The following is a 15,340-nucleotide window of genomic DNA, read 5'->3' on the forward strand; positions in this document are numbered from 1 at the left end:
ATATGCGTCTAAAATTGATTGTTGAAATTAGATCATACTTGCATTACTTGCTTGGGTTTTGTTGATTTAGTCATTGAAAATTCACCGAAACCCAATTTAATTGATATGAGGTTGTTTCCCATTAATTCAGCTCCAAGTTTCAGTGGTCGAAAATGTTGTATGAGCGGGGATTTTCCACAGCCGCCTTCCTCAGATGCGTCTTAAATTGATTGTTTACGTCCTATAGATACGTCGTTTACAGCACCTTATTGGTTGGGCTTCTAAAGAGACTTTCATACATGTATTAGGAAAGTCTCTTTAGAAGCCCAACCAATAAGGTGCCAGTAGACCGCGACAAGAACTTTGTTTTTCGTGTTTACGCTGTTAGTTGGAACGCATCTTCGAACGACAAGTCCGGATCACGCGCATTGCGCAACTTGTCGTGGTGCCGCTGACACCACGGCAACGTGAATTGCAGTACAAATGTCCAGTCGACATAAGTCGTTCGTCCCCGGCAAGAGCGTGCGGCGCCACGACACCCCCGAGTGCAAGCCAAGCAGCGCCTCCCCCCTCTCGAACGTGTGGATCGCAAGTACTAACCTCAACTCCTTCGTTCGTTGCTGTCAATCCATTTGCCGTCGCGGGGGACGCAGCATGTCATCGAAATCTGTACCTTGACGCGTTCCCTTGTAAGCGCAGTATAGTAAACTTGCATTCAACGTTACATCGCAACAATGAACTTGGCATACTATGTGTGCATTCCATATGTCTAATAGTACAGTGTCGGTAGCTGCTGCTAGCACTAATACACACCATGAATTCTAGTGTACATCATTTTAAATATTATTCAGAAAATATTTCAGTAAATAGTGTGCGTGCGGTTTATAAATGACCCGTTTCACCGATATAAATACCTACAGGGAACGAACGAACGGACGACGAGTTCAAGTGTTGTTGTGTGGCATACGACGGCATCTAAAGTCTCTTTCCATATTAAAGTGCCGTTTGTATGTATTTCCACTAGACGGGCTTTTCAAACACTGCATGGATCCACACCCGGAACCGGACGACGCCCTGGGACCGGTTGGCATATTGGCGACGAATGTACTCGTTTTCCCGTTCGATTAAGCCCGCGGCCGCAAACAGGTCACGCACTTCGTCTACTCACGCTGTCGATTCAGCAACCGATCTTCAACACATGCCACGTACCCGTGGTAAAGTAGTACGCTCGCGTGTTGTCTTGGCGGACGTAAAAATTGTCGGACAGCTTGTGGCCGGGCTTGAAGCGCAGCTGCGCCTGGTCGTATCGTCCGTAGTCCCGAAAGAAGATCTGTTCATGACGATATGGTATGAAAAGGTGTCCATGTCATGCTGAGTTTCGTATACTTTGCCGCCAGGTTTCACGGCGTCGGCGATCTTCTGGACAGCTGCCTGCATCTTGTCGGGGTGGAGTGCGGACAAGCAGAACATAAAGAGCGCAAAGTTGACGCCATGTTCGGCATCGATGATGGCAGGCAGGGGGTCCTTGGTGATGTCGCATACGGACACGTGGCAGCGCGACGGGTCAAATAGGGGTTGGCACTACGATGGGGGAATAGATCATTCATCTAACTACATCTTTTTAGATGATGGATGTGTGACTGTACACGAAACAACTCGACGGCTTTGTCGGCAAAGTCAATCGCGACCACGTGCAGGCGCGGATTGACTTCCAAAAGCGGCAGCGCCGCATTCCCCACGCCGCAGCCGACTTCGAGCAGCCACGTTTTCTGCGATATGGTGATGAGGAAGCATGACGAGATGTGTGAGTGTGTACCTCGTCGGCGGAGTCCGAGTCCTTGGGAGCCAGGTCAGGAAATACCACGTGGAGGTAGTGTCTGCATCCGTGGTGTTGTCAGATCCTCACGAACGAAGGGATGGATGGCCGCACCTGTCTTTGTAAAAGTTGGTCGAGTTGCGTTTGTAAAACAAATCCCAGCTCTTTGCGGCTTCCTTCTCGTACTTGCCTACTCAAATGCGTCCAAATGGGTCTCGTGATGGAGTTGCCTGCAGCATCACTCGACTCGCAACGTACTCTGCCAAAACGGAGCGACGAGTTTCTTGTCCTGGTCGAGCAACGACTTGGCCAGCTCCTCGCGCTCCTCGGTCCATTCGTCGTCGGCCACGAGCAATCCTTCGTCGTCGATGATCGCCACGCCGGCTGCCTTGACGACAATCTCCTCGATCTTCTTGTTCATGTCCGCCATGATGATGTCGCGCTTTCCAATCACTTTCACGTGTCCCGAATCCGCGTCGTTGATTGGCTCTCTGCCACTACGGGGTTTCGGGGTTCTGGTGTTTCGGGGTTCAAAAATGTTCATTTGAGAAGCAAGTCTCCAAGTCGTTCTTTTCCTATTACTGTACCAAAGCACTAACTGTAAATCCATGTATAGATGGTACGTTGATTATATCATTTCGCAACTTCTTCCAACACTCCGTGAACAAATCCACTTGGGTTGTGTACGTGGACACACTTAAGGCCAACATTCCCATACGGTACCCTGTGGCCTTAAGAACGAATACTAGTAGTCTGGTAATGACGCAGCTCAACAATTCTTGATATAACTAACAGTTGAGAATTTGCCAAGGGACACTACTGTGTTCCACGACTAACTTTACGATAGAATACATACGCCACGTTAATAACAAAGTCGCGCGACCACTGTCCAAGGCTATATGGACTTCGTTGTGTGGCGGTTGGGACTGTCACTTGATGCGGAACGCAGTGGACGCTTTGACTAAGAGTGACGTGTCCTGTTTGAGCTGCACCCATCGGTCTCGTGGGTGCATCTTGATTCTACTCAGGTACGTGATAACGTCACAAACGACAACACTTGTCACGTACGGCCGCGTTTCGCCCGTTCGCATCGATGGATGGTCTCGCAAGAAAAGAGCACTATCATGCCATGTCAGTATGACATTCCACTTTGCAATATTTCCAAACCAACGAAAACGTACTAGTTTTGTTGGGCATGGAGGTTCTCCCTGTCCAGCGCCATGGCTTTGAGGTACAATTCTTTCGCCGCCGACAACTTGTGTCGCTTCACGAGCAGGTTGGCGTAATTGCCTACCACGAACGTGGCCACGTTGTCACAGCTCATTGGACGTAGTGACATTTACCACAAATAGTGACGTTATCCTTGTCCATGTGCATGGCCTTTTGGTACATGGCGTCAGCATGCTCGAGTTTGCCCATTTCACTCAGCAACGACGCGTATTGCGCTGTCACATATAACCATACACAATACAACTTGACGTTTGCATTCAAAGTCAACGTACATAGGTTGTTGACGTGGGTAGGGTCCACTTTCAGAGCTTTGACAAACGTAGCTTCGGCCTGCTCTTTACCAATGACCCAATGCCTGCATAACTCCATCGATTATCTTACGTTGGCTAGGTCGTCCTTTGCATATCGCTGAAAGTTTGCATAGTTGCCAAGGTTGCTTGCTACCATAGTCCCATGTGCTGTCACATTTCACATTGAGATACATATTCATGCGGATTACCGTGAAGGGGAAAGTCCGCCATGCATCGGACGTAGTACGCTTCCGCCCGATTGGTATCGCCTCGCACGCGTTGGAGAAAACTAGAAAAGTGTTCGAGATACCACACAGTAGTGTTTTTATGGATGGATAGATTACTTGGCATAATGCGACAGATGCAGCGCGTTGTCGGCCGTGGCGTCGATGGCGCGGAGGTAAAACTCTTCGGCGTCGTCGACTCGATGGACGACGTGGTCCAGGAACAGAGCAAAGTGCCCCAAGTTCACTACCCACGCAACAACATCCGAATGTGCAGTCCTCGTCACATAGTTAAAGCCGGTCACATGTTACCCCCGTGAGTTGGGTTGGCGTCGATGGCCTGCGTGTACGCAGCTTCGGCTTGGACGAAATCGCCTTTGATTTTCTATATCGTTTGTATACACCTCGTCAATCCGAAGGGAATCAGCACCCCCCAGTCATTTCTATGGAAACTGATGATCGTTACGTGGAGGAAAAACGCTTTGCGACCGAGTTTATCGGCGCGGGTTTGCGATTCTGGCGCGGTTGGAACAACGGACGCGCCGTGAAAGGTGGCTACACGATCCCTGTACTCCAGCGGATCAAAGGTCCGTTGCGTCGCGGGTAGTACCGCCGGCGGCAGCGTCTGCCGTCGCAAGTCGTCCAAGGTCGTCATCGTGGCCCCCAGCAGCGGGTTCACTCGGGTGTGAGCTGCTTTGGCCGACTTCCCGGGGGACGGAGGGGGTTTTGAAAGATGCTGTGGCGTCGGTTGGTCGTCTTGACTTGCGATGCGAACAAGATCTTTGAACCCCTGCAGCCCCTGGCGAGCGATGTCGTCTTGTAGACCTCGCAACATTTGCATTTTCTCGTGCTCGACGTGGACGCCGTGGTCAGGATGCAAGCGTTCCAACTCGCGAACGCGCAGCTCCTGTGAACCCAGATATCAGTCCTAACGCTACGAACAACAGCAGCTTCAAGTTTGTCTACCTTGTCATTGGCTGCGTTCAGTTTCTCGTGCATTTCAGTCTCGAGCGCCAACAGCTCGTCCATCGCAGCCCTTGTGATCGTATCACCTCCCTGCGTACACATTCATGTCATCTGTCCAATGTTGATGTTGCGTTGTTCGTGTCTTCGCACCTCTGTCTTGTGGTGGTCAATATCCAGCAGCTTTTGCGTGTAAAAGGCCACCGTGTCTTGGCCCAACGCTGCGGCAATGGCGGACGACCTGGCCTTTTGAATCGACTGAATCTCAGCCTTAATTCGACTGGCTTGGGACTTTTGCTGCTGGCTCCGCTTCATCGGTGATGTGGAAACGCCGACTTGGTCTTCGTCGTCGCCCGTGCTATCTGCTAGTTTCCCCGAGCGGGGGGCCACTCGTGGTTGCGATCGGTCGTTCGTCGTGGGTGATACTTGGTTGTCTTCGTTTTCAGCTGGCTTTGAACATTGCCAAGCATCGGATGCCTTTCCACGCGGCACGCTACCAGCGAGGCTAGTTCCACCTGTGCGATGCTGTTGCAGCCGCAGAATCAATTCCGCTCGACGCTCGTCTCCACGTAACCCCGGGGTGTTCGTGCTGATTCCGACTTGCTCCAGTTCCCTGTGTTGACACGCACTTACACCCCATCGATAGGTCCGACTGAACGACTTACCGCCGCAAGTCGGCCATGTTCATCGCGTCCGCGCCCGCAACACTTTGATTTGTTGAAGGGGCTTTACCCATCACTTGCGATGTTGTGGTGCCCGTTGCTTCCTCATACCGCGCTACAGGACTCCATTATATATATACAAGCGAGCGAGACTCCTTGACAATTGCATGGCAACAACCAATGCTAACTAGTTACCTAAGAGAATCGCCCGTCTGTCGTCGCCTCGGACACCGGGGGTGGCGGCCGAAATGCCGAGGGTGGTTAACGCGTCTCGGAGGTTGGTGGTATTCATCGTATGAATCGCAGCAGCAGCAAGTTTGATGTCCTGGCAGTTACGTGTTTGTGCTAGACACGGTTACATGCCGGTTACAAGTAACCGGTTGATGTAGAGAAGGGCTGGGCTGGATGCCACAAGTGATAGTATTCTGACAGTCTTTTGCTTTTTTCTAAGTTCCCAAATATAAATACGTGTGTCTGGATGCCCCAGAGAATCCCAAAAATATCACAAATTATGTAGAGTCAAGACCAGTTTGACCCCAACCAGTACCAAGCCGGTGATTCTGGATTCGCCTTGGGCGCCAACATGCTCACACCCTACCGGCTGCCGGCAGCACACCAAGACGGCAACGACACCTTCAACACCGGTCACGCCAGCCTGCGAGTAGTATGCGAGCACGGCAATGGCCTCCTCAAGGGGAGATGGTCGAGCCTGGCGCTCTTGCCTGTCGACATCCGACGTGCACAAGATGTCAAGTTTGTCTGTGATTGGATTTTGGCCTGCTGCGTGCTGCACAACATCGTGAACCGCCTCCGAAATGGTGATGACGACGTGCAAATGTATTACGAAAAACCACGTCCCAAAAAATTTACGAATTGTCTGACCGAAGATAGTTACGTAGAATGGCGTGAAAACATCAAGGCTGAGCTTTTAGTCTTTCTCGGCTTAACATCGCAATAAATTCACTTGCAGTGTCACATGTTGTTGTTTGTTTATTCGTTAATTACCAAGATTGCATTTGGAATATTCCAATTTTCTTTTATTCTGCAGGGAATGCAATAGCAACTAGCTCGCGAATATTTTCTACATCCACGATTCCTGATCCTACAAGCTTTTCGATCATTGACGCCTTCGCACACTGTAACTGCTGAGAGGCAGCAGCAGCATGAATGACGCGGTCACACTCCTTCTGGGCTCGCGTGGTCATGCCTCGCTTTGCCTTGTCCATGGCGCCTTGGTTGTGGGCGCATTCTATGCCAGTTGTTTAGAGGAATATGATTGGCTGATGTACTGTCCACTCCAAGTTCAAGTTGCGTTTGATTTTCAAAACCAAAAGCTCCTCGCGAGGAGCTTTTGGTGACGAAAAGCACTTTTCAAAACGAAAATCAAAGTTTTTTCTAAACTGACTCTCCCTAGTGCAAAGGCGCCAAATCGGCGTGTTTTATTCCTGCCATAATTGGGGCAAATCTCCTGATTTTTCGTGATTTCTGAGGCATCCAGGCTCACATTTTTTGAAAATTTCAACTTTTTCCTGGCACAATGTCCGTGTTCTGACAGAATATCGTGGCATCCTCTACACTACGTTAATTCCAATACAAGATCGAGATTGTCTACGATATATATCAACGTGCATCATCGCTTAATCTGCTGCGCCGGGTGGCGTCTGCTGGTTGTCGGGAGCCGCGTCCTTCTCCTCATCCTCGACAGCCTCCGTGTTGGCCTTCTTGGTCGGCGGAGGCGCGTCGGCCGCTCCAGCCGCCGGGCGTTTGTTGGACTTTTCCGCGGCGGCGGCAGCGGCGGCGTTGAATCGCAACGCGCGCTCCTGGCGCTTCAATTCTTCGGCTTCGCGGTCCACCACAAGGGCCGGTTGGCTGGCGTCGGAGAGCGTGGGCACGGGCAGCGTGATGTTGGGCTTGCCAAACACCAGCGCCGGTGTGCTTCCAGATGCCGACGGAGGTGCCAAGTTCAAGAACGGGTTCGACGGCTACGGCACAACTCATCAGTGATCAGTCATCAAACAAGACATTTGTACTTTGGCGGCCGACGCAGCGGCAGCAACAGGAGCAGTGGCGGAGGTGGCCTCGGCCGACTTGGGCTTGAACGCGCCAAAGGAAGCCAGGCCCTTGGACGCGGCGAACGCACCGAACCCCGACGTGAACACGGGTGCGGAGGGGTCCAAAGCCGACGTGGTGGCAATGGACGTCGTGCTGCTGCTGCTGCTGAACGCCGACACGACTGCGGTAGACACGTCCACCGAGAGGGCTTCCGTGGTGGGCGCCACGTCTGTCGTCGCTACTACTTCGGCGGGCGAAGGGGCAGCGGGGGGTGCGACTAAGGGCACCGGAGGGGGGGTCGGTTCCTTGGCTAGTTTCTTCGACTTCATCAGCAGAGTCCGCAACGCCAGTTCGCGGATCTTTTCTGGGTCGTCGGCAGCGGGTGGTGCCTTGGGCTCTTCAGGGGGGACAGGGGGGGTCGGAGAAGGAAGCTGCGCCGCCGCCGCCGCGACGGGGACGACGACAGGAGATTCAGCTGGGGGCAAGGGAGGGTTGACAGCAGCAGCGGGTGCCTCCACCACGGGTTCCGTCACCAAAGGCAGCGGTCGGGTGACCACCGGGGCAGCCACCGGCGGCGGTTGCTCCGCCTCGACCGCCGCATCCTCCTTGGTAGTCGGCAGTTCCGCCGCTACTGACGTTGGCTCTGGGGCCTCGAGTACGCGGGTGGCTGTCTTGAGCTCGGCAATCTCCTAGGTAGAAGAAATATGTCTAGCATTGCTCTACAGCAGAATAGTTTTGTCGTACCTGTCGGAACGCGTTGCATCGCTGGAGCAGTTTCGTGTTCATGTCCTTGAGCGCGTTGTTCTTCTTGGTCTCCGACTCGAGCTTGGCTTTGAGTTCCGCTTCGGCCAACTTGAGTCTTTCGTCGCTGAGCTTGGCCTTTTGGTCCAGAGCCTTGACTTGGTCGTCCAGAGCCTTGACCTTGTCTTCCAGAGCGGCCTTCTCGTTCGATTCGGTCTCCGACTTCGTGGCTTCCAGCTCGGCCACGCGCTCTTTGGCCGCCTTGGCCTGCTGCTGCCAGTCCTTGACAAACAGGCGCATTCTAGCCAGTCGCTCTTCCGCGTGCTTCTTCTCCGTCACCAGCTCCTCGATGCGCTTCTTGTCTTCGGTCGACACGGCCTGTGTCGCCGCCACCAACTCGTCCACCCGGGCTTTCAATTGCGTTCGCTCCAAGCACACTTGTTCGTGCTCGGCCGGGTCAATCTACCGTCAATCAATCACCATATATTGTCGATTCGAAATTCGAGCAGACGACAGACAATCGATATACGACCAATCAAAACCCACATCAAAATCAAGACCAGCCAATCAAATCATCCGGTCTTCGACCAAGTCAACATTATTGAATTCGTGTGTGCCTGAAATTAGTGTGACACTGCACACCTTTTCACATACAAAAGTCAAAGAATCGATGGATAGAGTTGGCACACAAAAGTTCAAAGGTTGGGGTACAAGAATGACAATATCATTCGATACTTGGTGCCAACTAGTAGAGACGTGTACCTGCTGGTACTTTTCAATCAACTGGTTCACCCGGTCCTTCCACCGCTTGTTGGCTTGGGTCACGCTTTCGACGTCTTCCTTGAGCGCTTGCAGTTGCGCCTTGAGCATGTTCTCGGACGTTTGCAGCGGCTGGATCTTGGCTTCCAAACTGGCAATCACCGCGTCTTTTTCCCTGACTTTGGCCAGGTTCTTGTCGTTCTCGTCGCGGAGCATCGCGTTGCTTTCCCGCAACAAGCTGAGCGTGTCCAGCTGCGCCGATCGCTTCGTTTGCTCCGACGCCGTCAAGATCTTGGCCTACCCATCCCAAGTGTGGAACATAGAATTAGACCTCATCATGCATCTAATGCATATAATCATAACCAGTTCACGTAGATAGATATTGTGGAGTTTAAACTGGAGAAGCGATATGGAGAATGAACCAACACAACCAAATGTACACAAGACCATTGGCAGATATGATGGATTTATTAGCCAATTGGATTGCAGAAACCATCATCAACAACATCGAATTCGTGTGAGACCTAAATTAGTGTGAATACAATCACCACAGGACAATTTTGGACATACTATTGTCTAGTCGATTCGAACTTCAAGTGGGGTAGGTGTTCCATCGAAAGAGCAGACTAACCAAATCGGAAGACAATCGATTGACCAATCAAAACCCAGATCACGAACCAAGTAGCCAATCAAATTATCCACTCTTCGACCGATTCAACATTGAATTAGTGTGTGGCTTCAATTAGTGTGATACTCGAAGACGATCTTACATACAAAAGTCAGGGCAATCAATCGATCGATAGATTTGGCAAAGAATCAGCACAAAAGTCAGCCAAATATTGGGTAAAAGGACAATATATATATATACATACCTGTTCTTGCGATACCACTTGGTACTCGGCCTTGAGGCGGTCCAGCGCCTTCTCGAGCGACTTGACTTGAGTTTGGTGGCGCAGCACTTCCTGCTTGGCCACGTCGCTCTTGGAGTGCGCGATCTCCACGTCCCGACGCAAGCTCGAGATGATGCCGCGGAGTTCGCGCACTTGCTTGTCGTGTTCGGTCTCGGGAGTGACATCTCTGTCATGGAACGCTTTCAACGTTGCGGCCTCGTGCAGCCGGTTGAAATCTTGCGTCAGCACGTCCAGTTGCGAGTGCAGCAGCGCATTTTGCTCGGTCAGCGACTCGACGGCGGCCTGCGATTCGGCGAGCGCGCCCTTGAGCGTGTCGGCCACGCGGGTGTGCTGGGCGTCGACGCCGTCCAGCGCGTGCTGCAGTTCGTCCCGCTGGGCTTCCGCGGCCTTGGTGGCCTTGGCGGCTGCGTCCACTTGCTTGCGGAGGTCGTTCAGAGTCTGTTCGGCGGTGGCGTGGGCCTGTAGCTCGCGACTATAGTTGTCCTGCGCCGTGGTCAAATCGGCTTGGAGCGCCGCCAAGCTGTCCTTGACCGTCGCCAGCTCCTGCTTGCACGATGCCAGCTGGCTCTCGGCCACCACGACGCGGTCATGCGACTGCCGCAGCTCCTCGCGCTTGGTCTGGTCCCACGAGTCCATTTCGTCGCGCAGCTTGTTTTCCTCGGCGATGTTGTTGAGCATCTTCGTCTGCAACTCGGCCAAGTCGTGCTTGGCGGTCGCGAGTTCGTCCGCGATCGACTTGGTCGCGGCGTCGTGCTCGGCCTGGAGCTTTTCACTCGACGCCGACAGCACCGCAAATGACTTTTCGTTGGCTTCTGAAATCACCTTGTACTGGTCCGCATGCAGCTCCGCCGTCTGCTTGGCCGCCAATGCCGCGTGCAATTCCTACCATGAGAGGTATGGTTAATGTGCTTATTCTAAACTGGAGAATGAATGAATCGACACAAGAATCGACAGAAGTAGGGTTTAGCCACTCAGATTGCCGGAAACCCTCATCAACGTCGAATTAGTGTGTGACTTTAATTAGTGTGATACCAACTAAGAGGACATGTTTTTACATACAAAATTCAAATACAAAGAATCGATCGATAGATTTTTGGCGATTCTCCTCAAATGTCAACCAAATTTTGGGTAAAAGGACAAAATCTTTTTTTAAATCGTTGGTGAGAAATAGTCGACTGTATTGTGCTTTCGAGTGACATTTCGTGGTTTCTCGTTGGAATTTAAATCGATTTGATTGGCTACCTCAGATGAGCTCAAAGTTATTAGCCAATCAAAACGTTCTCAATGCAATTCAACAACCAATCAGATCGATTGTGGATCGGTTTGCGCGATTGATTCGATTGCACCCCCTCCCCCAAAATTGTATATCAAATCGACAATAAAACACGAGTATTCAAGGTGAGCAACGTCGATGGCAATTTCACATAGTGAGGACGCAAGCATGTCCATATACTAGCTAGTACTTACTTGCTTGGCGTCGTGCAGCTGGGTTTCCAGGGACGACACCCGCTCGGCGGCGGCGACCCCCGCGCCCTTTTTCAGCTGGACCTTGAGACCCGCCACTTCCTGGCTCAGCGATGCAATCTGCCCATTCAATGCTTTGACCTGTTCGTCCAAACCTGCCTTCACTTCGCGGACAGCAGCGTGCGCCGACTTCTCTGCATCGAGCACCTTGCGCACTTGCTTGGCTTCGAGGGTCAGCTCTGCGATCTTGGCGCTGGCGAGGCTCTGCGCGTCGTCCAGCGCGCGCTGCTTGTCGGCTAGCTTGACCTGCAGGCCGGTCGCGAGCGCCGAGAGCCGATCAAGCTCGTGCGCCTGGCGGTCCGTCTGGTGCGCCTCGATGCGGTGCACCGCCTCCATGAGCTTGAGCTGCGACGTCTGCTCGGCGCGCACGGTCGCCAGCTCCACGCGGTGGCGTTCGTCTTGAGATGTTAGGAACGCGAGCTCCGACTTGGTCTTTTGAAGGTCCCCGTGGAGGGCCTTGACCTCTGCCACACTCGCGTCCAGCTTGGCGTTCAGGTCCGCCGCCTGCTGCTGGGTCTGGATGAGCAACGCGTTGCTTTGGTCGTATTTCGACCGGAACCGCGCGAGTTCCTTGTCCGCGTCGGCCTTGCGAGCCTCGACGATCGCCACCTTGTCAGTCAGCGTCTTGACGTGGACGTTGGCCTCGAGGCCGCCCATTTTGGCCTTGGAGCACTCGACGCGGAGGCCATCCACAGTGTCGCGCAGCTCCGTGACCACCGCCTGCTTTTCCTTCTTGTAATCGTCGTACTCCAAGCGCAGCTCCCGCAACATGCGCGCCTCGTGCGACTCGGTGGGCGAGAGCAGCGACGACGGACGGGGGGGCGACGACGACGGTGTCGCATGGTGGTCCACGACCCGCGAGTCGGCCTGCGACAGGAGCACGCGGTACATGTCTCGCTGCTTGACGACGGCCGCCACCATCTCCTGCTCGCGCTCGCGCTCGGCGCGCAGTGTCGTGAGCTCATCCTGGACCTTTTCCCACTGCGCCGACGTGCACATGCCGCCATCATCCGGCTCGATCGTGACGACCACGGACCCGCCCGTCGAGTTGCCGCCCTTGGCCTCGGATAGTTCGCGCACGATGCGCAGAAGCTGCTGGTTGCGTGTCTGCAGCTCGTCCACGTTGCGGAACACGACGAGGCTCTCGGACGAGTCCACCACGACACTAGTGGTGTTGGATGACTGGGTTTGCAGCGACTGAAACAGCAGCTGCTGGATCTGCTTGGACAGGTCGGCCACCGACTGCTGCAGCGCGTCGCGTTCAGATTCGACCGCCTTCTTGTCGGCTTGCGCGCCGCGGAGGTGCTCCCGTGCACGCGAGAGGTCGTGCATGCACACGTCGAGCCGCTCGCTGAGCTGGTCGTGCGCCGCCAACGCCCGCGCGTTCTCCTTCTTGAGCCGATCCAAGTACGGCGCCTTGGATGTGACTTCGTTCAGGATGCGCTCGAGGTACTTTTCCAGCGTTTCTTTGGTCGCGCGCTCGTCTAGAACTTGCTTATCCAGCTCCACGATCCGGTTGTACATGTCTGTGGGACTGAGCCCATGCGTGGCCAAGTGCAAGTCCCCTGCGGTCGGCGACAGATCCGCAATTGTCGCCACCTGTGTCGCCGCCGCCGACTGCGCGGCCTCGAGCTCGGCCACCCGCGCCAGTGCCTTGCGCAGCGCCACGTCCAGCTCGTCGATCTTCTTCTCCGACACCTGCGTCTGCTCCGTGAACAGATGCATCGTGTGCGCCTGCGTTTCTTCGCGCACTTTCTGGCTTTCCTCGGCCAAGGCGTCTTCCGCCTCCTGGAGCGCCGTCTGCAGCGTCTCGCACTTGGCATGCAACGATTCCACTTGGAGGTTCGAGTCGCTCGCCGCGTCCTTGTACAGGTCCGTGAGGCGATGTTGCGCAGACAGCTCCTTCTCGAGATGGCCCAGCGCGCGGGAATGCTCGGCATGCAACTCCATCGCGTTTTCGCGCGCAATGCGCAACTCGTCCTTGAGCGCGGCGTTGTCTGCCGTCACGCGCTGCAGTGACTTCTTCAGCTCGTCCACGTCTTCGGTCAAGCTCGCGTTTTGGTGCTCCACTTCCGAGAGCTTTTTGTTGTGCTTCAAGCGGAACTCGGTCAACGCTTTGCTCTTCTCGACCAACCGATTCTGGAGTTCTTCGACTTGCACCTTGTCGTGTTCACGGTCCTTGTGCAGACGCGCGACTTCCAACTGCAGAGGGGAAAGCTTCGCTTCAAGATGGGCTTGGGCCTGGAGGGCGCGGGTCTCGCTTGTTTGCAGCTCGACTAGTTTCTTGGCTTGATCCGCGGCGTGTTCTCGTTCGGCACGGACTTCTTCGAGACGTTGGTCCGACAACGTCAAGGCACTGTGCAACTGCACATCCAGCTGCGCCTTTTCCCGCGTGATCTGTGCGAGTTCAATCGACAATTCATGCTCGGCAGATTTGGCGCCTTGGAGATGCTTCAAATGCACCTCCGCGTCGGCCTTCAAGCTATGCACCTCCGCCTCCAGCGCATCGGCGCGGGCCTTGGACGCTAGAAGCGCTTCCGAGGTTGCCATGTGCTTGCGTTCGAGCTCATGCACCAGTTGCTCCTGGTTCAGTTCCATCTTGCTGCGAGCAGAGTTCTCACCACCTTCCTTCTCTGTTCGTTGCGACCGCAAAATGGAGTCTTGTTTTAATTATGCTCGTTTTTCTATGAGAATAAAATATCGGAATAATAATTCCATATCCGCGCCCATCCATTGGTTGGTTTGAATGCTGTGGCAGCGCCGCCTCCATTCACGGGCGGGCCGTGAAGCGGCCGTGAACAAGCTTGTTAAGCAAGGAGGGTGTCTAATGGTATGCATATGCGTCTCCTTCCGTCCAGTGATCACATCTCCATGTTCTACCTGGAGCCCAATCTCATCATGCGAACGAACAGTGCTTTCTGTCGTCTTCTGTAGAAATGTGTGTGCATGATGGAGCAACACTTGATCTGCTAAAACACAAGCTGGAATATTTATCGTTATCATGCAATAACACTTGTCCCCTGGGACACCAGTGCTTAGACGGCAACGCCGGCGGAAGTAGGCACATATGCGGCATCCGCAACGCGTTGTTCCACGGCAGGGTTGGCGGCGTCGGGGGACGCCGTGGTCGTGGAAGGTCCGCGCATCACACTGTGGTATTGCGGGTGCTACATGGAAGGATTTATGATTAGCATTGCCGACTCGATGAACGAAAGAGGCGTTCACGTACGTTCCACATGATGAAGAAGTTGAACGCAGACAAGAAGAAAAATGCAATGCCCATGATGATGCCAAACGTGCCTTGGGTAAACGACAACAAGGCGATCCTAAATCCGCATCACATGAGCACGACGATGTCTACATGGAGGAGCGATGGAATACGTACAGCAAGATGTACACGGAGCGGCCAAACCCAGTGAACATGAACCCAAAGTTCTCCTTTGTCTTGGATTCAAGCTTGGGGAACTTTTCCCGGAACTCAAAGAGGACGAGGAGGCCTGAGAGCACAATCACGTACAATTGCACCAAGAAGCTTTCGTAGCCGCTCACAGAGAAGATGCCCACGAGCCCCATGAGGCCGAAGATGAAACCCACGCCAATGTTGGCGAAGCGAAGGTACCCGTTGATCCGCACGATGTCAGTCTTGTTGATCGAGTCGAGGTACTTGCCGACAACTTCGGCTCCCTTATTCTTCGCAGCGGTCGCTTTGGACGTCGAGGTCGCGGCAGGGACATCAGCCTTGGGAAGGGGCATGGAAGCGGAAGGGTTCGAAGCGTCCATGATGAAAGAACACGTGCAGTCAGTAAATGGAATCGTCTTGGTTGCGTCAGGCCGACTTATCCGGATACCTAACTCCCGTCGGTATAGAAATATATACAATTTACAAGTTTACATTGTTCGGCTTAAAAAATGCAATCCTGCCTCCGGATAAATCCTTTCGTTGGGGGATTGTTTCAGCGCTTTGGCTAACAAATGTGACCAATCACAGCGAAGAAAAACCTCACTGTATTCTTATCCGTCCTATAAACCTGTGCAAATGAATAGTTTTCATTTCCCGGATTTAGAAGGCACGACATGCTGCTTAATCGACGTAAAATAACCTTTTAGAATACATACCTTTTGATAATTAAAGCAATGTGATTTGGGTAATGGCGAGGCGATAAGACCGTTCTCTTGAAAACCACAGTCT

At 53.4% G+C, this 15,340-nt stretch overlaps 4 protein-coding genes across 6 annotated transcripts; all 4 read right to left on the reverse strand.

Moving 5' to 3' along the window:
• Positions 1-911: 911 nt before the first annotated feature.
• On the reverse strand, positions 912-2,306 carry H257_01422. Of its 2 annotated transcripts, XM_009824614.1 has the most exons (7): positions 2,054-2,306; positions 1,910-1,985; positions 1,796-1,856; positions 1,626-1,748; positions 1,366-1,560; positions 1,189-1,309; positions 912-1,139 (listed from the first exon to the last, which is right to left on the reverse strand). In XM_009824614.1, the coding sequence occupies exons 1-7, from the start codon at positions 2,223-2,225 to the stop codon at positions 1,000-1,002; spliced, it is 888 nt and encodes a 295-aa protein (XP_009822916.1). In that variant the 5' UTR covers positions 2,226-2,306; the 3' UTR covers positions 912-999. The 2 variants fall into 2 exon arrangements, with proteins under 2 accessions (XP_009822916.1, XP_009822917.1); XM_009824615.1 differs by having other exon boundaries at positions 1,189-1,560.
• A 221-nt stretch (positions 2,307-2,527) lies between these two features.
• On the reverse strand, positions 2,528-5,487 carry H257_01423. 2 transcript variants are annotated; one of them, XM_009824617.1, is made up of 14 exons: positions 5,360-5,487; positions 5,168-5,279; positions 4,656-5,115; positions 4,506-4,595; positions 4,006-4,446; positions 3,852-3,924; positions 3,660-3,786; positions 3,525-3,604; positions 3,407-3,465; positions 3,298-3,355; positions 3,139-3,240; positions 2,977-3,085; positions 2,864-2,914; positions 2,528-2,815 (listed from the first exon to the last, which is right to left on the reverse strand). In XM_009824617.1, exons 1-14 carry the CDS (start codon positions 5,454-5,456, stop codon positions 2,725-2,727), a joined length of 1,950 nt encoding a protein of 649 aa, XP_009822919.1. In that variant the 5' UTR covers positions 5,457-5,487; the 3' UTR covers positions 2,528-2,724. The 2 variants fall into 2 exon arrangements, with proteins under 2 accessions (XP_009822919.1, XP_009822918.1); XM_009824616.1 differs by having other exon boundaries at positions 3,139-3,355.
• A 1,159-nt stretch (positions 5,488-6,646) lies between these two features.
• H257_01424 (hypothetical protein) lies at positions 6,647-13,822 on the reverse strand. Its single transcript, XM_009824618.1, has 6 exons — positions 11,095-13,822; positions 9,589-10,509; positions 8,720-9,013; positions 7,961-8,419; positions 7,195-7,905; positions 6,647-7,146 (listed from the first exon to the last, which is right to left on the reverse strand). The coding sequence occupies exons 1-6, from the start codon at positions 13,747-13,749 to the stop codon at positions 6,802-6,804; spliced, it is 5,385 nt and encodes a 1,794-aa protein (XP_009822920.1). The 5' UTR covers positions 13,750-13,822; the 3' UTR covers positions 6,647-6,801.
• A 290-nt stretch (positions 13,823-14,112) lies between these two features.
• H257_01425 (hypothetical protein) lies at positions 14,113-15,004 on the reverse strand. The gene is made up of 3 exons (XM_009824619.1): positions 14,537-15,004; positions 14,381-14,477; positions 14,113-14,318 (listed from the first exon to the last, which is right to left on the reverse strand). The coding sequence occupies exons 1-3, from the start codon at positions 14,929-14,931 to the stop codon at positions 14,187-14,189; spliced, it is 624 nt and encodes a 207-aa protein (XP_009822921.1). The 5' UTR covers positions 14,932-15,004; the 3' UTR covers positions 14,113-14,186.
• Between the last annotated feature and the right edge of the window lie 336 nt (positions 15,005-15,340).

Source organism: Aphanomyces astaci (genome assembly GCF_000520075.1).
Source record: "Aphanomyces astaci strain APO3 unplaced genomic scaffold supercont1.2, whole genome shotgun sequence".
Lineage (NCBI taxonomy): Eukaryota > Oomycota > Saprolegniomycetes > Saprolegniales > Verrucalvaceae > Aphanomyces > Aphanomyces astaci.